The 22,750-nt window shown below is 37.6% G+C and overlaps 1 protein-coding gene across 1 annotated transcript in view; it reads left to right on the top strand.

Annotated features, from left to right (window-relative positions):
- The window catches only part of KPNA3 (karyopherin subunit alpha 3), a 75,872-nt gene that overhangs the window by 5,409 nt on the left and 47,713 nt on the right, over positions 1 to 22,750 (top strand). The window contains exon 2 of the mRNA XM_029936801.1: positions 20,717 to 20,761. Coding sequence (XP_029792661.1) covers positions 20,717 to 20,761 — 45 coding nt within the window. The remainder of the gene's footprint in view (positions 1 to 20,716; positions 20,762 to 22,750) is intronic.

Raw genomic sequence — 22,750 nt, 5'->3', positions numbered from 1 at the left:
CTATGAATCTTTGAGAAAAAAATCACTTAGGAAATGTCATCTTTTCTGGGAAATTCCTCTAATATTCTGAGGCAGAGTAGTTGGTGCTTCTAATGATCACACACAATGTAACCCATACTTAAAGTCTCAGAAAAGATTGAAAAACAAATTGCAGCCAACATTGCTTTAAAGTGGAGTATCTTTTAGTGGGGTAGAATATGTATCTAGAATTCATGGTTCTTGTGCAAAGCTAAGGAGCGGTTTTCAGTCTGCAGTCCTCCTGGAAGATGTTCTCTTCTCAGTGTGCAGACAAGGGGTCATTAATGGCTTTCTACCATAAAAGGCCAGTGTTCAGAGATAGTAGGATTTAGAATTGAAAATACAGATCACAACCTGTAGAAAAAGGAAATATACATTGAAGTCTACCTACTCTGTCATTCAAACTCTGCTTTTGTTAATGTTTATCTCATTTAATTCTCAGAAACATTTTTTGAGGTAATTTAATATCCTACTTTTGAAAGATTCTATTATCTACAGAGAGATTAAAAGCAATAGGTGAAGCATGATCAATGAGAAAAATGATAAGCTCAGTTTTGGATATGTTATTAAGGGACTTGTGGGGTTTTCTCAAGAGTGATCTCTAGAGACTCAGCTCAGGAGAGAATTTTAAGCTGCTTAAATTTCCAAGTCTGTTGGTCTTGCAGAATATGCCCAAAACCTGCTTATTTGCACATCCAGCCGTTTATTTAAAGTAAAGGGAGCTGCAGTTGAGGGGATGATTCAAGTCTGGCATATGAAATTTGTATTGGCTACCTTTCCTTCTCAGAAGCGAAACTTCCTTACATACTCTCTTCCTGCCCCCATCACACATTTTACTGTTTTTTTTTTATGAGTAGCCTCTTAAAAATTTTTTTTAGTTCTGCACAGATTTTTTTTTTAGGTTATCAGCTGTTGTGGATAATCTCTTTAACTTTATTTTTAAGTAATTTAGTAATTTTCTGCTTTCTTGGCTTATTCTTGAATAAAGTCTTCAGATATTAGTAGTACTGTTTTAACAGTTTATCAGTCAAAAGTATTGGTTCATTAATCAAGATTGTGTGGTACTGGTAGATCATTGGAATAGAACTGAGAGTCCAGATATAAACCTTTACATTTATAGTAAATTGATTTTCAAGGGTGCCCAAACAGGAAACAACAAAACAGGAATTCAACAGGAAAAACAGTCTTTTCAACAAGTGGTATTGGGACAACTGAACTGGATATCCTCATGCAAAGGGATGAAGTTGGACCTCTACCTTACACTATGAGGTTAACTCAAAATGTATATAAGACTTACATGTAAGAGTTAGTTCTTTAAAAACTGGAGGGAAAAAAACTAGGTGCAAGTCTTTGTGATCTTGGTTAGTAGTGTCTTAGCAAAAACATCAAAAAAGCACAAGTGATCACATAAAAATGGATAAATTGTACTTCATTAAAATTAAAAATCTTTGTGTTTCAGAAGACACCATCAGGAAAGTAAAAAGAAACCCACAGGATGGAGGAAAGTATTTGCAAATCACATGAGATAGGGATAGAATATATGAAGGACTCTTAAAACTCAATAATAAAAAGACAACCCAATTCAAAAGTGGACAATGGACTGGAGTAGACATTTCTCCAAAGAAGATATGCAAATGTCTGATAAGCATATGAGAGAATGGCAAATGTCATTGGTCATACGGAAATACAAGTCAAAACCACAAGGAGATGCCATTTCATAAAACCTTCTAGGATGGCTAAATAATAAAAACAGATAAGTGTCGGTGAGGATATAGGGAAATTGAAACCTCATCATTGTAGGTAGGATTGTAAAAAGGTGTAGCCACTTGGGAAAAATGGTTTGGCATTCTCAGAAAGTTAAACATTTAGTTACCAAAGAGCCATTAATTCTATTCCAAGTTATGTACCCCAAAGAAGTAAAAGCTTATGTCCTCATAAAAACTTATTTATGGTAGTCAAAAAGTAGAAGCAATCCAAATGTCTGTCAGCTGATGAATATATAAATAATATGTGGCATATTTCTATAATGGAATATTATTCAGCAATAAAAAGAATGCAATACTGTTAAAAAGCTAACAATATGGATAAACAACATAGTTAAATAGGAGAAATCAGTCACGGAAAACACATACTATATGATTCTATTTATATGATTGTTCAGAAGAAGCAAATCTATGGAGTAAGAGTAGATGAATTGTTGTGTAGAGGGTGGGAGGGGGCGTGACTACTAAAGAATACAAGGTTTCTTTTTGTAGTAATGAAAATAACTCAAGTTGATTTTGGCGATGGTTACACAACCCTGAATGTACTAAAAACTATTGTGTACTTCAAAGGGTGACCTATATGGTATGTAAATTATATTTCAAAGCTGTTATGATACCAACAAAAAAAGAGTAATTGTTCCACTGTGATATACTATATTGACTAATTGTAACATAGACTATATACAGGTAGATAAAACAATATACTTTATTATTTTAAATATTAGACATAAACATTTACCTGTATTTAAAGATAAATGTTTCCTGATAACCTTACTGAAAAGTTACTCATTATTGCATGTTTCAGAATTCATCAAGGAAACAAATCCAGATGAACTAGTTGTTAATATGTAGTTACTAATTGAAGCCACAGAAATATATGTGATATCCTAGGTCGAGTGAGTACATGAATAGACCTACAGGGCTGTAAACAGAACATAGGGAAGAACAACATGGATAAATGGAGGAGGAGGACCATAGAGGATGGTATGCAAGTTAAGGGGGTGAGAATGAATAGCTAACAGTTTTCCTGCAGGGATGCCACATAGGGATTGTGTTCCATGAATCATCTTGGCAGTAGCAGTGCCAGTGGAACTTTGGTTGAGAGTGGGCTAAGTAAACGGAAGTGAAGACAGTATAGACCACTCTTTGAAGAATTTTGCTCTGAGAAGTAGAAGATGTAGGGTCAGGAAAGTCTTAAAAACACATAAGATGAAAGAGATGTGAGGTTACTCATGATGATGGGAAATAGAGGTTGAAACATGGAAGAGAGAAGATAATTGATGAAGCAAGACCCCTAAGATGAGAGCAAAGACAGACACCTCTTGCTCTGTCATTTGTGTCAGGATGAAAGAAGAGGATGTGGGAGTATGCAGGTTATTGGGGATGGCACTGGAGAGGAGATTTGAGGGAATTGCTACTATCTGTTGATTTCTTAAATAGGAGGTCTGGTCTTCTGTTAAAAGAAAGGATATAGAGAAGGGGGTTTGAAAGCAGTAACCTTTGGTACAAAATCTAACTAAAGCACCCTGGAAAGATTTCCAAATAGCAAGCATAGAGATCTTAGTTGAGATTAGAGACCTAGAATTGGTAATATCCATAATGGAGGGAGGTTGAGCCTTTTTTTTTTTTTTTTTGGTTACCTCTTACAGCACTTAGCAGCCCAGCTTTTAGACTGAAAATTGAAGTGACCCAAGGTTAGCTTTTTGCCGGGACAATAAAGTATAAAGTATGTAAGAAGGAAGCAAAAACAAGAGGGGGTTGATCAATTGGGAGAAATTCAAGGAGTTAAGGGATTAAGGTAATCTTTGTGGATCTAGGTCAATCTGTTGAATGGCTAATTAATGGGCAATTGTTTAATGCCTTAAGTGGATCTCGGGAGAGTGTTGCTGCTAGAATCGGAGATTCCTCAAATTAGAGAACACTGTACATAGTGTTTAAAATTCATATTTACATTTCATGTTAAAATGTTGAGCATTTCATGGTTTTTGAATGAAATGTTAAACATCCAAAATTTATCCTAGTTGGACTGGCAGAACTGTGTTGGCTCCTGATGAAAGGATTGCTGCAGAGTCTTGAGTCACGGTGAAATTGAAATTTAGGAAGAAGGAAGAGCCTCAGTCTATCCTGATCAGCTTCTTGAACTGGGTTGTTTGAAGGGTTGTTGAAGGCCCCAGGGATGCTGTCAGGACTTGGTTGGGGGAGGAAAATTGAGCCAGCTGCCGGAGTCTTAAGTGAATGAATATAAAGGAGATGGCGACAGAAATGAGAACGGACATGGAGGATATGTGGCTAGATGGTATATGCCTTTTCCACAGCTGCGTAGAAGCAGTCTTGAAGTGAGATGAGACATTGACTCTGACACATGTGGAATATGATAGCATTATTAATGGTGATGAAGATAGCTAACACATATTGAGGGCTTTCTATGTCAGGCACTGCCCCTGTCACAAACAGTCAGCATGAATTGGATTCGTCTCAGTAACCCTTTGAGGCATTGTTGTCTTCAATTTATGGATAAAGAAGCTGACATAGGACAGTAACATTCCTAAGCTATCATAAAGTTTCCATGTAGGGGAACCAGGATTGAAATGTAGACTGCTGACTCCTGAGCTGAGGTTTCTAACCACCATGCGGTGCCATCAGCAGTGCACTAATGTAATTTGCCAAATATACATGTATTCAGTGTACACTGATGAATTCACATTACTTATAAGTACCTTAGAAGAAAATCGTTCAGTAGAATTTTTTGAAGCTTTCTAATTGGTGACAACTGAGAAATGTGTCAGAAAAAGTACATGAAAATATGTTTTATGTAAGTATTACCTGGGAGTTGTACCCTAGAATTGTGCTTCTTAATAGTGTGGTTCTTGGATCAGTAACATCAACCTGGGATCTTGCTTGAAACAAATGCTTAGCCCTTGACCTAGACTTGCTTCTCAAAAAATTCTGGGAATGAAATCCAACAGTCTTTTTGTTTTGTTTTGTTTTGTTTTGTTTTTAATGTTTGTTTATTTTTGAGGCAGAGAGAGACAGAGTGCGAACAAGGGAGGGGCAGAGAGAGAGAGGGAGGCACAGAATCCCTGAAGCAGGCTCCAGGCTCTGAGCTGTCAGCACAGAGCCCACCGCGGGGCTTGAACCCACGAACCGTGAGATCATGACCTGAGCTGAAGTCGGATGCTTAACCAACTGAGCCACAGAGGTGCCCCCCCAACAGTCTGTTTTAACAAGCTAGGTTAATTCTGACACAGGCTAAAGTTTGAGAACTACTAACCTATAGCCAAGTGTAGTATGAGAAGATAAATGAGAGTTTGAAGTGGTATTGAGATTGTCTGTTTTTTTTGGATCATGTTCTTTGAATTGAAATCTGATAGGAAATTATTAGCATTAGTTTATACTTTGCACGGCTACAGTTTGGTATATTGATGCAAGACACGAGAGATGGGAGGCAAAATGTCAGTGGATCACTACTGTTGACAACTCAAAATGGTGTACATCAGTATTATTTTCTTTAAACATTTAATATGTAATATTTGATATGAAAAAATAGGTAATAGACATACAAATTTTGTTTTTTTTTAATTTTTAAAAAATGTCTATTTAGGGGCTCCTGGGTGGCTCAGTCGGTTAAGCCTCCGACTCACGTTTGTGAGTTCGAGCCCCGCGTCGGGCTCTGTGCTGGCAGCTGGCTCAGAGCCTGGAGCCTGCTTCTGGTTCTGTGTCTCCTTCTCTCTCTGCCCCTCCCCCTCTCGTGCTTTGTCTCTCTCTGTATCAAAAATAAATAAAACATTAAAAAAAATTTAAAAAAATAAATAAAATGTCTATTTATTTTAGAGAGACAGTGTGAGTGGGGGAGGGGCAGAGAGTGAGGGAGACACAGAATCTGAAGCAGGCTGGAAGCTCTGAGCTGTCAGCACAGAGCCTGATGTGGGACTTGAAGCCACAAACTGCAAGATCATGACCTTATCTGAAGTTGGATGCTTAACTGACTGAGCCACCCAAGCGCCTCTGACATACAAATTTTGAAGCAATAAGGGCATGTGGGTGGTTCAGTTGGTTGAATGACGGAGTTCAGCTCAGGTCATGATCTTGTGGTTCGTGATTTCAAGACCCACATCAGGCTCTGTGCTGACAGCTCAGAGCCTGGAGCCTTTGTTTTCCTCTCTCTCTGCCCCTCCTCTGCTCACACACTCTCTGTCTCTTTCTCAAAAATAAACATCAGGAGCGCCTGATTGGCAGCCTTTAAAAAAAATTTTTTTTAATTAAAAACATCTTTTGGGGCACCTGGGTGGCTCAGTTGGTTGAGTGTCCGGCTTCGGCTCAGGTCATGATCTCACATTCATGGGTTCCAGCCCCGCGTCAGGCTCTGTGCTGACAGCTGGAGCCTGTCTTCAGATTCTGTGTCTCCCTCTCTCTTTGACCCTCCCCAGCTCATCCTGTCTCTCTCTCTCTCCCTCCCTCTCTCTCTCTCTCTCTCAAAAATAAATAAAACATAAAAAAATATTTAAAAAATTTTTTAATGTTTATTTTAGAGAGAGAGAGAACGTGCCTGAGCGAGCGAGCATGCATGTTTGAGAGGGTCGGGGCAGAGAGAGAGACAGAATCTGAAGCAGGCTCCAGGCCCTGAGCCGACAGCAAAGAGCTTGATGCTGGGCTCGAACTCACAAACTGCAAGATCATGACTTGAACTGAAATCGGATGCTTAATCAACTGAGCCACCCAGGTGCCCCTAAAGGTTGGCAGTCTTAAGAGCAAGATGGTATCTCATTATGATCTAAGTTTGCATTTTAACTAATGAGGTTGACTATCTTTTTTTAAAGATGATTCTTTTCTTTCTGTTAATGTTTATTTATTTTTGAGAGAAACAGAGCAGAGGGGGGAGCAGGCAGAGAAGGCAGCAGAAAATTTCAGGTAGGGTCCTTGCTGTCACTGCAGAGACTGATGGGGGGCTCAAACTGACAAACTGTGAGATCATGACCTGGGTCAAAATCAAGACACTTGACTTACTGAGCCACCCAGGTGCCCTGAGGTTGACTATCTTTTCATATTGGCTATGATTTTCTTTTATGAAATGTTTTTTTTTTTGTCTTTCTCTAATTTTTTTCTGTTTTCTTACTGATGTGTGAATACTTTATATATTCTGGGTATTTATTTTTCACCGTACATGCTTCGGGTATCCTTCTAGTTTGGCTTGTCTTTTCACGTTCTATGTGGATTCTTTAAAAAACAAAACAAAACAGAAATTCAGAGTTTTAATGGAGTTGTTCTTTTGGTTTAAGCATTTCTTATATTCTCCTTAAGAAATTTTTCTCCACTCAGATTTCTTTAAAAATTTAAAGTGTTGCTTTACGTGGATGGAACTCGAGGGTGTCATGCTAAGTGAAATAAGTCCGGCAGAGAAGGACAGATACCATATGTTTTCACTCATAAGTATAACAGGAGAAACTTAACAGAGGACCGTGGGGGAGGGGAAGGGTGAAAAATAGTTGGGAAGAGGGAGGGAGGCAAACCATGAAAGATTCTTGAATACTAAGAACAAACTGAGGGCTGATGGAGCTGATGGGGGGATGATGGGCATGGAGAGGGGCACTTGTGTGGATGAGCACTGGTGTTACATGGAAACCACTTGACAATAAACTATAAAAGAAAAAAAATTTAAAGTGTTGCTTTTATAAGAATTGAAACCATCTGGAATTGATTTTTCTATATAGTGATATAGTTGATATCCAGTGTCATTTTTCCCCCCAAAAGGATAATTATTTGGCTCAACACCATTTACTGAATAGTCTGGTTTTCCCAGTGGTCTGCAGTGCCATCTCTATCATAATCAAGTTCCTATATATGTTTGGGTTTATTGGAGGCTCTTTCTTTTTTTAAGTTTATTTATTTTGTGAAAGACAGAACACGAGCAGGGGAGGGACCTAGAGGAAGAGAACATGGAGCCCAGTGCGGGGCTTGAACCCAGGAACCATGAGATCATGACCTGAGCCAAAACCAAGAGTCAGATGCTTAGCTGACATGAGCCACCCAGGCACCCCTCAGGGCTCTTTTCTATTGGTGAATTTAATTTTCCTCTTTAATGTGTATATACTTTGTTATATACCTTTAAAAGTTGTCTGTTTTTAAAATTACCACAAAAAAACATGATTAATACTAATTTACCATTAAAGATCCAGTCAATGTTAGAATTCCCCCAGTTGTCTTTTATGTGTAACATATGCATGTGCATGTGTGTATGAAACACAAAGCTTATTGGATTAGCAGTCACATAAGGTTCATTTATTGTGATTGGGTGATATGTCTGTAGGCTTCTACTCTATTTCCCACACCACTCCTCCCCCTTTTTTGCCTTGTTGCCAGTTGCTAGAGAAATGAATGGAGTTATTCTGTTATTTGGCTGGTTGCATCCCAGTGGTGTGTAGTATATCTTTCTGTTCTCTGTATTGTACAGGGGTCCAATATGGTTTTTGTTTGCTTATTTGCTAAGACTGATTCATAAATAGTATCATATATTTAAAAAAACATTTATGGACATATAATTCACATACATTTTCATGTGCTGTACATTTCACTCATTTCAAGTGTACTCAGTGGTTTTTAGTGTATTCATAGAGTTGCACAACTATAACCACAGTCAACTTCATTTATTTATTTATAAAGTTGGGTTTTTTTTTTAATTATTAAGTACTCTCTACACCCAATGTAGGGCTCAAACTCACAACTCCAAGATCTAGAATCACACCCTCCACTGACTGAGTGAGCCAGGCATGCCGTCCACACTCAATTATAGAATAATTTTGAGGTGTCTGGGTGGCTCAGTCGGTTATGCATCTGACTTCAGCTCAGGTCATGATCTCACAGTTCATGAGTTCGAGCCCTGCATTGGGCTCTCTATTGTCAGCACAGAGACCATTTTGGATCCTCTGTCCCCTTTTCCCTCTGCCCCTCCTACTCTCTTTTTCTCAAAAATAAATAAACATTTAAGAAAAAGAATGTTTTTACCACAAAAATAAATGTTACGCCCTTTAGTAGTCACTTTCCATTTCCCTATCTTTTCCAAACAACCCCCTTCCCCAGATGTAAGCAACAATGAATCTACTTTCTGTCTCCATAGATGTGCCTGTTCAGGACATTCATATAAATTGAACCATATAATACATAGTCCGTGGTTTTTTGTGACTGGCTTCTTTCACTTAGCATAATGTTTTCAAGGTTCTTGCATGGTATTAAGTATGTGTTAGTGTTTCCTTCCTTTTTATTACTCAGTGGTATTCCGTTGTATGGATATATCACATTGTATTTATCCATTCACCAGTTGATGAAGGTTTAGGTTGTTTATACTTTTTGGCTATTGTGGATAGCATTGCACTGGGCATTCATATACAAGTTTTTGTGCAGAAATATGTTTTCATATCTCTTGGGTATTTGCCTAGGAATAGAATTGCTGGATCAGGGGCACCTGAGTGGCTCAGTCGGTTGAGTGTCCGGCTTCGGCTCAGGTCATGATCGCACATTAGTGTGTTCGAGCCCCGCGTCAGGCTCTGTGCTGACAGCTCGGAGCCTGGAGCCTGCTTCAGATTCTGTGTCTCCCTCTCTCTCTGCCCCTCCCCGCTCATGCTCTGCCTCTCTCTGTCTCAAAAATAAAATAAAACACTAAAAAAAAAAAAAAAAAAGATTTGCTGGATCATATGATAATATGATGTTTAACCTTTTGAGGACCTGCCAAACTGTTTTCCGGAGTGGCTATGCCATTATACAGTCTCACCAGCAGGGTGTGAGAGTTCCAACCGGTACTTATCTGGCTTTTTAAATTTTTATTCATCCTAGGGGTGCCTGGATGGCTCAGTCGGTTGAGCGTCCGGCTTCTGCTCAGGTCATGATCTCATGGTTCATGGGTTCAAGCCCCGCATCGGGCTCTGTGCTGACAGCTAGCCCACAGCCTGCAGCCTGCTTCAGATTCTTGTGTGTCTCTCTCTCTGAGCCTCCCCTGCTCACACTGTCTCTCTCTGTCTCTCAAAAATAAAAGACATAAAAAAAATTTAATTTTTATTCATCCTAGGGAGTGTTTCCTTGTAGTTTTTGTTTTGAGAGTGAGAGTGAGAGCAAGAGATAGTGCAAGCACATGAACAGGTGAGTAGGGGAAGAAGGGGGGGGCGGGGAGAGAAAGAGAGAGAGAGAGAGAGAGAGAGAGAGAGAGAGAGAGAGAGAATGAGAATCTTAAGCAGGCTCCACGGCCAGCATGGAACCTGAAGCAGGCCTTAATCCCAGGACCCTGGAATTAGGACCTAAGCCAAAATCAAGAGTGGGACACTCAACTAGTTGAGCCATCCAAGCAACCCCTTCATTGTATTTTTGATTTGCATTTCCTTGATGGCTAATTATGTTGAGCATCTTTTCATATGCTTATTATTAACCATTTGTTTATCATTTTTGAATAACTGTATTCAGATGCTTTGCCCATTTAAAAAATTTTATTGTCTTATCGAATTGAGTCTATGATATATCCTCTTCTTATTGATCAAGAGAGTCTATTATATATCCTAGATAAAAATCCCATGTCAAGTAATATGATTTACAAATCTTCCTTCCCATGAGATGGTGTTTCAGTTTCTTGGGTATTATATATTTCTATTAAACAATATATAATGTCATGTTACCTCTTGTTATGATATTAGTAAGATTGATAATCATTGCCTGAATCCATTAATTTATTAACTCTTGTAAAGTGGTGGTATTTTAATTCTTTTATTCCTTCTTTATTAGAATTTGGGTTTGAGGTTAATGTTCCTTCAGCACATGGAAGATACCATTTTGCTACCTGTGGTTTCCATTGCTTTTCAGAAGCCAGTTTTGTCATATATTCCTTGAAACATGGATGCACAGTTGGTGGCAGTCTCAGAGAGTATCAGCACAAAATCTTTAGGCTTTGTTTTGGTTTTGCTTTTTGGGCTTTTTGTTTGCTTGCTTTTTGTTCCAGAACTATAGTTTTCTAGTTTTCCAGCTCCATCCCCTCTTAAGAAGGCAATTTTGTATCCTTATCTCCTTCTCGCCAAGTATAATATATATTTGCTTCAGTTGGTGTGCTTAGAAAAACAGGGTTTGTAGCTCAAAGAACAATATACAAATATCCATATCACAGAGGGTTAAAAAAATCAAGTTTATTGAGGCATTGTTTATATATCATACAATTCGCTTGTTAGTGTAAAGTTTGTTAAAAAATTTTTACAGTTGTGCAAACTTCCCCTCAATCAGAGCACATCCAACACCCCAAATCCTGCTCTTTTCTGAAATGATTGATGTGGAAAGGTTTGGGTTCAAAGCAAATAGTCAAGAACATCTTTGTGCAAAGAGGTGGTTTTATTAAAGCACAGAGAGAAGACCCATGGACAGAAAGAGCTGCACTGGGGTTGTGAGGGATGACTGATTATATACTTTCAAGTTGGGAGGGGTTTTGACATAGCGTTAAGTCTCTAAGGAATTTGGAAGCAAGGTTTCCAGGACCTTGAAGGGGTTAGCTATTGTTAGGAAAAGGTCATTTATTACTGTTCAGTAAAAACTCAGTAATGAGACCCTTCAGATGTGTATTAGTGGGCCATATATTTGGAGGATGATTGCTAATATGTATTCAGAGGGTAGAGATAAAGGAAGTTTCCAAAGGAATTTTTACATGTTAAGGTAGACATGCAGGGTCCTGGAGCTTGGGATAATGTTAAGCTAAGATTGCCTTTTGCCCTTAGCAAAGTATTAACATTGAGGCAGTTGAGTTCCTAGAGGAATGTCACTCTGCCTGTTTCAAGGACTTGTCGATGAGCTGTAAGTAGCAAGGAAATTAGATTTTTTTTTGCCTTTGTTTCCCACATCAAATATTTATTTATTATATATTCTTAACCTGGGGTTGACATAGCCTTCTTCTTTTTTTAATTTAAGATTTTATTTTTAAATAATCTCCATGCTCAATGTGGGGCTTGAACTCAGAACCCCAAGATCAAGTGCTACACACCCCACTGACTGAGCCAGCAAGGCATGCCAACTTCGGGTTTTCATGTCCCTAGGACCACCTGAAATTGCATGTGAACAATATGCTCTACAGGGCCTGTGTTTTGACAAAGCAAAATTTTAGTAAAGTGACAATTATTCATATAGTCAAAACCAAAACCATTGAGTGTATTTTATTAAAGTGATTCTGAAGTTGTTCCTATGACTGAAAAGCTTTGGAAGGAAAAATATGGGGATATGCTGTTTAAAAAGTGAAAATTAAAAACTACTTTACAATTTCATAGTAAAGTTACACACATATAAAATATAACCATTAATATAAAGGGCCCACCTGTGGCAAATAAAATCAATAGAAAAAATTTTAAATCAGTTTTCAGTCTGTTGTGTTTTAAAGACAGTCTGTTTTTCTCTGGCTGTTTTCAGGATTTCTTAGCTTTTCTTTTTGTTTTTCTCTGGCTGTTTTCAGGATTTCTTTACTTTTTATTTTTTCCTTTTGTGTCCTGCAGTTTTATTGTGATTTCTTTTTATTTTCTTGCTTTAGGGCGCCTTGGTGGCTCAGTCAGTTAAGCGATAGACTTCAGCTCAGGTCATGATCTCGTGATTCTTGAGTTGGAATCCTGCGTTGGGCTCTGTGCTGACAGCTCAGAGACTGGGCCTGTCTTCAGCTTCTGTGTCTCTCTCGCTTTCTGCCCGTCCCCTCCCCTGCTTGTGCTCTCTCTCTTTTTATTTTCCTGCTTAGAGTTTGGCTTCTTAAATGTGTGGTTCAGTGTTTTTCATCAATTCTGGGAAGTTCTCAGCCAGTATTTCTTCAGATATTCTGCACAATGCCTCTTATCTTTGTGGAACCCAAATAAACATTGTTTTGTAACTTTTTACTATATCCTCTATGTTTCTTACCCTTTTTTCTGTAATTATAAAATTTGTGCTTCTTATATTTCATAATTGATCATTTTTTCTGACCTGCTTTACAGGTCACTGAATCTTTGGTAAACTCTATCAGATCTACTCTAAAACCCATTTGTTGAGAACTTAATTTTGGTTAACATACTATATTTCAACAATTATTTTTCTTATCTCGAAATTCTGTTCTTTTTTTTTTTCAAATCTGGTCATTTCTGATAACGTCTTCTGGCTTACTGATAATTTTAAATTTCATTCTTCTGTTCCTTGAATATTTGCTATAGTTATTTTATATGTCACACTTTAGTTCTAGTATTCTGATTCAAGGAGGGTAGGCCTTTATTTTTAATTGTTCTCTGGTTTAAAGTGATTTATTTTCTTACATATTTGGTGACTTACTTAATCCTGAGAACCTGATGGAACTGCTTTTCAGCAGAGACGGTTTGCATTTTTATTTAAATTTTTTAAATTTATTTTTGAGATAGAGAGAGGGTGAGCAAGGGAGGGTCAGAGAGAGGGAGACACAGAATCTGAAGCAGGCTTCAGGCTCTGAGCTGTCAGCACAGAGCCTCACGCGGGGCTTGAACCCACGAACCATGAGATCATGACCTGAACGGAAGTCAGACGCTCAACCGACTGAGCCACCCAGGCGCCCCAGCATTTGTTGATAAACAGTCCGTTTTGGCCATCTTGAGCATTTTGGCTAAATAAGTTTAGTTTTCTAACCGTGCATCAGAGTCTGGACTTAATTTCTGTTCCCAGTGTGAAATAGATTATTAGCCTCATACTTTGCCTTTTACACATTTACCTTTGATGACTTGACTTCCCCCATGGGTTTAACTTACTGATTCCTCTACTCCTTTTTATAACTTACACGAGTTTAGCAATGCATTAAAAAAGTATTTTTCCTTTTATAGCTGGGGTCCGGTTTCATGAAACAAATGACCTCTCGAAGTCCGAGGTCTTCCAGAAGTAATGTATTTTGTTATTTTTTTTAAGTTTATTTATTTATTTTGAGAGAAACACAGACAGCGTGAGTAGGGGAGGGGCAGAGAGAGAGGGAGACACAGAATCCCAAGCAGGCTTCAGAATGTCATGTGGAGCCCAGTGTGGGGCTCAAATTCAAAAAACCATGAGATCATGACCTGAGCTGACACCAAGAGTTGGACACTTAACCAACTGAGCCACCCAGGCACCCCAACATATTTTGTTACTAAGAAAGATATATGCTATTTAAGATAAATACACTTACCACATTTCTCTCATTTCTGTCTTTCTTTCAGTCTCTCAAACACACCTGACGCTAGTAGGTGTTTGTATGTTTGTTACAGTGGTTAGCTTCATTTAGCCTCCCCCCCTTTAAGTTATTATTACCTATTGGTTCCCTGTTATGTGCATTATTGACACTGTGGTGACCTCTTCCCCTCTTCCTCAGCATCTTCTGTCAAGTATGTCCTTTTTAAAAAAGTTTTTAAAAACTGACCATTATTTTGAGATAGTTGTAGCTTCACATGGCAATTGTAAAACATAATACAGAGAAATTCTACGTATCTTGTGCCCTGTTTCTCCCAGCAATAACATCTTGTAACACTATAGTAAAATACTGATATATATATATACACAGTGAAGATATAAAACGTTTCTGTCACCAGGATCTGTCATGTTGCCAATTAGTAGCTATTCTCCCTCATTCCCATCCCTGCCCCTCCTTAGTTCCTGGCACCCAATAATCTCTTGTCCTTTTATGTAATTTTGTTACTTCAAGAATGTTATATAAATGGAATCATATGGTATGTAACTTTCTGGGATTAGTTTTTTTTTTTCTCTTAGCATAATTCTCTGGAGATCTGTCCAAGTTGTTTGTCTCAACAGTTCATTCCTTTTTACTCTTTAGTAATACTACATGATAACATAGTTTGGTTAAACTATGCAACCAAAAACTCCAAATAAACTGTATGAAGGATACCTGGGGTGTTCCCAGGTTTAGGGTTTTATGAAATAAGACTGCTGTAAACATTTGTCTACAGATTTCTTGTGAATATGTTTTCATTTCTCTGGGAGGAATGTCTAGAAGTGCAGTTGCTGTGTTCAGTTTTTTAAGAAACTGTTTTCCTAATGGCTATACCATTTTATGATTCCACTAGCAACGTATGAGTTTTTTTCACATCCTCACTAACATTTGGTGTTGTCATAGTTGTTTATTTTAGCTGTTTGGATAGATGTATAGTAATATCTCATTGTGGTTTTAATTTGTGTTTCCCTAATGGCAAGTAATATTGAATGTGTTTTCTTGTGCTTCTTGGCCATCTGTATATCCTCTTTGATAAAGTGTCTCTTCATTTCTTTTGCCCATTTTCTAATTTAATTGTCTATTTAGCTTTGAGAGTTCTCTGTATATTCTAGCTGTTAGTCCTTTATTGGATATGTGGTTTGCAAATATTTTTTTTTCCAGTTTCTAGCTTGTCTTTTTATCCCCTTCACATGGGGGCTTTCTTAGAACAACATTTTAAAATTTTGATGAGGTTCAGTTTGCCAGTTATTTCTTTATGCATCATGCTTATTTTAAGGTCAAGTTTAAGAACTCTTTGCCTATCTCTAGATCCCAGAGCTTTTCTTTTAAAAGCTTTATAGTTTTACACTTAAGCATAATCCCATTTTGTATTAATTTTTGTGCAGTATATGAGGCTTAAGTTGAGATTCATACATTTTGTCTAGCAGTGTCTATCTGTTCCAGCACCATTTGTTAAAACGTCTGTCTTTCCTTTATTGGATTACTTTTACCCTTTGTTAAACATCAGTTTGAGCATTTGTATAGGTCTATTTTGTTTTTGTTTTTTATCCTGTTCCATTGATCCACCAGTATCACACAGTGTTTATTACTGTAGTTATGTAATCTTGAAATTGGATAGACCAGTCTCTCCCACTTTCTTCTTTGTAAGAATTGTTTTACGTCTTCATATTACTTTGCCTTTCTATATAGATTTTAGAATACTGGTTTCTGTATCTACAAAGAATATTACTGGGATTTTGAGAGGAACTGGGTTAAATCTGTATGTTATTGTGGGGAGAGTTGATGTCTTTACCATGTTGAGTCTACTAATCATGAATGTAATATGTCTCTCCATTACTTTAGATCTTTGAATCCCTTCGTCAGTGTTGTGTAGCTTTCCACATGTATGTTCTATACATGTATTGTTAGGTTTGTAGCTATTCCCAATTTGCCTTTCTAAACTCTAGTGATTTATGATTTGGGGTTTTTCTGGCCTCAGGTGCTTCATTTACCCTATTGTATTACTTCTGCGCTGTGTTTCCTTCCATATATAGGCTGATAGCATGTGAGTCCTATAGTTGGCGATTTAACCTGTTTGTATTTGAGAATTCATGGGGATACCCTGTCACCCAATCTTGTAGATTTTGTCCTTGGGATTTTGGTTTGTCTTTACTGGTAACATTTTTTCCCTTTTTTGTGTGAGGTGGGAGATTGCAGGAGATTAAAAACTTCATTGAGAAGTTTTATTCAAGAGAAGGACAACACAAGTACACAAGGTATTGTGGTGATCCAGATGAGGTGATGGTGGCTTAGGCTAGGAAAATGGCAGTGGAGCTAGAAGGTTTGAATCCTGTTTTGGTGACTTGTTGGATGACAGTGAGAGACTGCATAGACTTGGATGATCTCCCAAGATAGGTGTTCTTCTAACTGGATGATGGTGCTTTTTCCTAATGTTGGGAATATTCTTGGAAGAGTGATTTTTTAGGGGGACCGTATTTTTTTGAGAAGGTGAAGAGTAAAGGGATGAGACAGACCAGCTATTATATTTGTAAGCATCCTGAATGTGAGGCCTTGGAAGAGTCCATCGTCTACACATACAGACATATTTTATTTCTTCAGGGAGCTTTTTTCCGGACTCTCTGGTCATGTCTCCTGATATAGAACTTCATTTACTTCCTATCTTAACATTTAACACATTGGTATTACTGCTTATTAAACTGTGTTTTTTTCTAGACCAACTGTTGGCAAACCTTTTCTTAAAAGGACAGATGGTAAATATTTTAGGTTTTGGGAGCCAAGAGACAAAAATAAGGATATTATGGGGTGCCTGGGTGGCTCAGTTGGTTAAGCATCTAATAACCTCAGCTTAAGTCATGATCTTGCAGTTTGTGAGTTCGAGCCCTGCATCAGGATCTGTGCTCACAGCTCAGAGCATGGAGTCTGCTTTAGATTCTGTGTCTCCCACTCTCCACCCCTCCCTCGCTCTCTCAAAAATAAATAAACATTAAAAATTTTTTTAAATAAAAAAAGGATATTATATGGATACTTAATATCATTTATGATATAACCACTTAAAAGTGTAAAACCATTCCTTTTGGGCCCTACAAAAACCAGACAGCCATCAGATTTGGGCCATAGGCTGCAGTTTGCTGACCACCATACTAGACTGTAAATTCTATACTTGTCTTCTAGTTGCAGGCATGTTGCCTGATGCCTTTTAGATGAATTCAGTAATTTTTTGTTGAGTGAGTTAATAATATTATTACAGATTGGAGTCCAGGCAAGAGGGTTGAACTAAAGATAGATATTTGAGAGCGGTCATCAAACAGTAATTGAAGACATGAGAGTAGATGCAATCACTTCATAAGAATGAAAGAAAGGGCCCAAGATGGAGCCCTTTGCTGTAATTGAGAGAACAGAACAAGTCATGACTAACTCAATGGTGTTTTTATTGTGTACATAGTAGTCAGTACCTGTTGCTAAGTGAACTAAAGGCCATTTGGCTATTTTACATACAAATGGTTCTTTTGGATGAGTAGGAGGCCTTTAACTATTAGAGATATATGTTTTTTCCTTAGAAATTTTACTACCAGTGTGTTATGTCACAATAAAACAAGCCTCAGAATTCTGCCACTTACACGAACATGTATTAGCAGGCAGTTACCAGTTTGCAGTAAAACTTCCACTGTAAGCATATACCACAAAGAACTGATCAGGGGTAGGTGACAAAATCCTCCTAGAAGGGGAGTGATATAGGATCAAAGGGAGGCCTAGACTCAACAGCCCTCTGAAGACAGACTGCAGGGCTTGCCAGATTCTTAAACTGCAAACAGATAAAAATCAAGACACCTGCACAATATTTCTAGTCGATCAATATATCTTAAACAATCCCATTTCAGCAATAAAAAATTATTTCCAGTATCTTTTTTATACTAATTAGGAAACCATTGTCTAAATTCAGATGTTGATATTCAAAGCACTGATTAACAGGGAGCTAACTTCTGATATGGGTGCTTCAGATGCTAACTAACCCACTCTGAAGTATGGCTTCCTAATTTAGGGAACTTCAGAAGTTGACTCACTTCTCCTATTGATCCTGAAGTTTTGGGTTTTTTTTATGTTTATTTATTTTTGAGAGAGAGAGACAAAGAGAGAGCGCACGCGCGCATGAGCAGGGAGACAATCTTATGCAGGCTCCAGGCTCTGAACTGTCAGCGCAGAGCTTGATGTGGGGCTCGAATGCATAAACCATGACATGACCAGAGCTGAAGTCGGACACTTAACCAACTGAGCCACCCACGCACCCTGATCCTGAAGTATTTTGATGTGAATTACAGTATAGCATTAACTTGATCATATTTTGTAAGGGATATGTTGCCTGAATCTTTTTTGTTATGTTCCTGTCATAACAGTTCATAAGCAAGTGTAGTTGTTATTGCAATTAAAATTATTTTTCCTAATAAAATAAGATAAAAACAGGGAGGCAAACCATACTTTTTTTTTTTTTTATCTTTATTTTATTTTGAGAGACAGAGACTGAGAGTGAGTGGGGGAAGGACAGAGAGAGAGGGAGACACAGAATCTGAAGCAGGCTCCAGGCTCTGAGCTGTTAGCCAGGGCCCGTCACAGGGCTTGAACCCACGGACTGTGAGATTATGACCTGAGCCAAAGTTGGACACTTAACCGACTGCGCCACCCAGGTGCCCCTAGAGACTCTTAATTATAGAGAACAAACTGACAGTTGCTAGAGGGGAGGTGGGTAGGGGGAAGAGGGCTAAATTGGTGATGAGGATTAAGGAGGGCACTTGTTATGATGAGCACTGGGTATTATATATATGTGATGAATCACTAAATTCTCCTGAAACCAATTAAAAAAAAAGATATTTTTTTCTCAATTCCAGTAACAATTGGATTAGTATTCATGGAGGAAAATTTTAACAGCAGTGAGTAAATCTTCAGTAAATCAAGACAGTTTAGTTATCAAGTTAATATTAGTAAAGATTGCTCAGCATTTATTACCATTCTGTTTCATGAATTTATACATGAAGCAGTCTGTGTTTTAAAAGTATAAAAGGCACAACACAGAAACCTAGTATAGAATTAGATTCAAGGCTCTGTCTGTCTACTGTTGAATTAATGATAATAGCTTTATCAGTGCATCATTTCATTACATTAAATGAATGCTACTAATTTGAATATTGTTTGGCAGTTTTGTTTATATTTAATATATGTCTATATTTAAGCATAAGTTTATATCTATATCGGTATTTCAGTATATTTAACAAACTTTATAATTTTATTTTCATGGGATTTTTCCCCCAAAACAGAATTTATCACTGCAATTTAAGAAAACTTAACAGAGATACTATACAAAAGAATTATCAAATAAGATAGTAGCATACTGAATCTGGCAATATATTAAAATAATAATATACCATGACCATGTAACCTTTATGAAGCCTTTATTCCAAAACTGTAAGGATTTCACATACTTACATATGTAATAAAATAATCCATTGTATCAACATGTCAAGGGGAGAGGGAATATCTAATCATTTCAGTCATTCCTGATAAGACATGGCTGACGGAGCCTCTCAGTAAACTTCGAGGGATACTTCTTTGGGGGCACCTGGGTGGCTCAGTCAGTTCCAACTCTTGATTCTGTCTCGGGTCATGATCTCATAGTTCCTGAGATTGAACGCCCGTGTCAGCCTCTGGGCTGACAGCCTGAAGCCTGCTTGGGATTCTCTCTCCCTCTTTCTCTGCCCTTCTGTCTGAGCTCTCTCTCTCTCAAAACAAACAAACATTTAAAAAAGAAGGATACTTCTTTGCCTTTAGTACAAAATATCCCAAATTTATTTTCCTTTACATGTGGTTTTAATGCCAGGACAAGGAGTTCTTTACTTTTTTAAAAACATGAATCATTTAAGATAGATTTCGTTGGTTGTAAACATCAAAAACCAACTCTGGCTGATTTAAGCAAAAACAATTTATTGGAAGAATATGGGTAGTTCATAAAATGAGTAGGAACACCTGAGAACTGGGAATAGAGCCACTCCAGGATATAGGCATTATTCATTATCTTATCCAGATACTTTTTTTGGACATTAATGTGCTACTCTCTTTTTTTCTTTCCACTTTGCTCAGGGTTCAAAGTTATGAGGGAGAGAGTTCTCCTAACATGGTTTTGGTCATCTGCCCTATTCAAAACTAGGACAGAATGAGATACTTTATAGGTAGTTCCATCAGGATGGTCCTTAGCAGAGGATATATAATTCCCCAAAGAAACCTGGGTGCATTTAGGAAAGGAGAATGGATTCTAGGCAGCCAAGCCCCACCAACAGATTAACCGACAGATATCCAGTAAAATAGACAGGAGTTTTGGCTTTTTTTTTTTCAGTCTTTATTTACTTTTGAGGTAGAGTGTATGTGGAGGAGGGGCAGAGACAGAGGGAGACAGAATCCAAAGCAGGGTCCAGGCCCTGAGCTGTCAGCACAGAGCCGAATGCAGGGCTCAGACTCAGAGACTGTGAGATATGACCTGAGCCGAAGTCAGACCCTTAACAGACCGAGCCACCCAGGTACCCTCAGGAGTTTTGGCTTTATAGCCTCCCATAGTTCATTCAAAGTCTAAAACTGATCAATTCTTAATCCTTAATAACGAATTACTTCTAATAAGCTTTTGAATATTAAATTCCTAAGACCTTAACTTATCTACCTACTATCAGTATCAATACTTAGGTACTTATATATTCTTTATTTTTCTTTTTAGACAATGAGAAGACACCGAAATGAAGTGACAGTTGAACTGCGAAAGGTAAGGATGATTGCATTTAACAGAAAGTATTTGGAGATTTTTCTGATTTTAAAATTCTGTATGACTTGAATAATGAAAATATTGTGGCAAATTGGTGGTCAACGCTAAACCACAGCATAAAAATACATCATTAAATAGTTTATAATGGTATATATTCACAATAGCTTTCATTTGTTGAGGTACTATGTACTGTGTGAAGTACTTTAATGCCAGCATTGAAATTCACACATCTGATTAAATTTAGATACTCTTCTGGGTTTTTTCCTTAATATCCTCTTTCTTTGGGCTATGAGCCAGACAGGATTCGTCCACCTTCTTCATGTAAAAGTTATACATACTTGTTAAAGATTCTTTAGGAAAAAAAGCAAAATAACCTTATATCTTACCAATTAAATGCAACTGCTGTTAAACTGTATTGTATTTTCATCTATTATTTTCTTTTGAGAACTTCAGAATTATCTTTATGAGATTATTTTGTCATGCAAGCACATTTTATTTGAAGCAAATATTTCAGTTGCCAATCAAGAAAATACACATGGGGGACCTGGGTGGCTCCGTTGGTTGAGCGTCTAACTTTGGCTCATGATCTCACAGTTTGTGGGTTCAGGCCCACGTTGGGTTCTGTGCTGACAGCTAGCTCAAGAGCCTGGAGCCTGCTTCAGATTCTGTACCTCCTTCTCTCTCTGACCCTCCCCTGCTCTTGCTGTCTCACTCTGTCTCTCAAAAAAAAAATAAATAAAACATTAAAAAACATTAAAAAAAAAAGAAAATACACATAATTGGGCACCTGGGTAGCTCAGTCGGTTAAGCATTCAACTCTTGATTTTGGCTCAGGTCATGATCTCATAGTACATCAGTTTGAGCCCCACATTGGGCTCTGTGCTGACAGTGTGGAGCCTGCTTAAGATTCCCTCTTTCTTCCTCTTTCTGCCCCTCGCCCTCTTGCGCTGTCTCTGTGTCTCAAAATAAATAAATAAAATAAAAACTTGAAAAAAAGAAAATACATATAACTAGTTCTCTATATTATGTGTGTGTTTAAAAAAATAGATTTTGAAACTTATTTCCAAATCTTTTTCATAGGTTAGATCCTTTTCTTGATCTTAATTCACTCTTGAAATTCCTAAATTAAAATTATCATCTTGAAATTTTTCAGTTTTAGAGAAAAGGAAGGTCTTGATTCTGAGAGTAACACTTTCCCAGTCACTAAAACTAACTAGATCTGTGCATTTATTTACTTAATAAGTATTTATTTAATACCCATTTTGGGTCTTGAATTTTTACCCAACATCAGTGTTTTATGCTCATAAATATTTAGTATATAGTTCCTGAAATTCATTCTTTGCAACCCCTACCCCTCCAGTCTTTAAGTTGAAAAACGCTTGTTATATACAGTGTTCTTTCAACTCCATAGCTTCTTCAAAGATCTTACAGATTGGGGCACCTGGGTGGCTCAGTCGGTTAAGCCTCTGGCTTCGGCTCAGGTCAGATCTCACGTTCGTGGGTTCGAGCCCCGCGTTGGGCTCTGTGCTGACGGCTAGCTCAGAGCCTGGAGCCTGCTTCCGATTCTGTATCTCCCTCTTTCTGACCCTCCCCCTTTCATGCTCTGTCTCTCTCTGTATCAAAAATAAATAAAAAACATTTAAAAAAATTAAAAAAAAAAACAAAGATCTTACAGATTAACAACAGTATTTTGGTAATCATATTTTCACATTTTTTCACATCCTTGGTTCATTTGGACCAGAGAAGTGAACTTAGCTTTAAAAGAGTGAGGTAGGCTCCTTGCCAGTCTTAACACTTTGTATCTAGCTTCTTTTTTTTCTTTTAAATTTTTTATTAGCGCATATATATTATATATATATATATATATATATATATATATATATATATATATAAAAGTCAACACATCTTAAGCTTGATGAGTTTTCACAAAGTGAACATATCCATATAATATGCTCTTGGATCAAGAAAGAGAACATTACTTGTATTCCA

Source organism: Suricata suricatta, chromosome 4 (genome assembly GCF_006229205.1).
Source record: "Suricata suricatta isolate VVHF042 chromosome 4, meerkat_22Aug2017_6uvM2_HiC, whole genome shotgun sequence".
NCBI classification, from domain to species: domain Eukaryota; kingdom Metazoa; phylum Chordata; class Mammalia; order Carnivora; family Herpestidae; genus Suricata; species Suricata suricatta.
The sequence above is the reverse complement of the archived record's forward strand: the minus strand, read 5'-3'. Positions and strand labels throughout refer to the sequence as shown.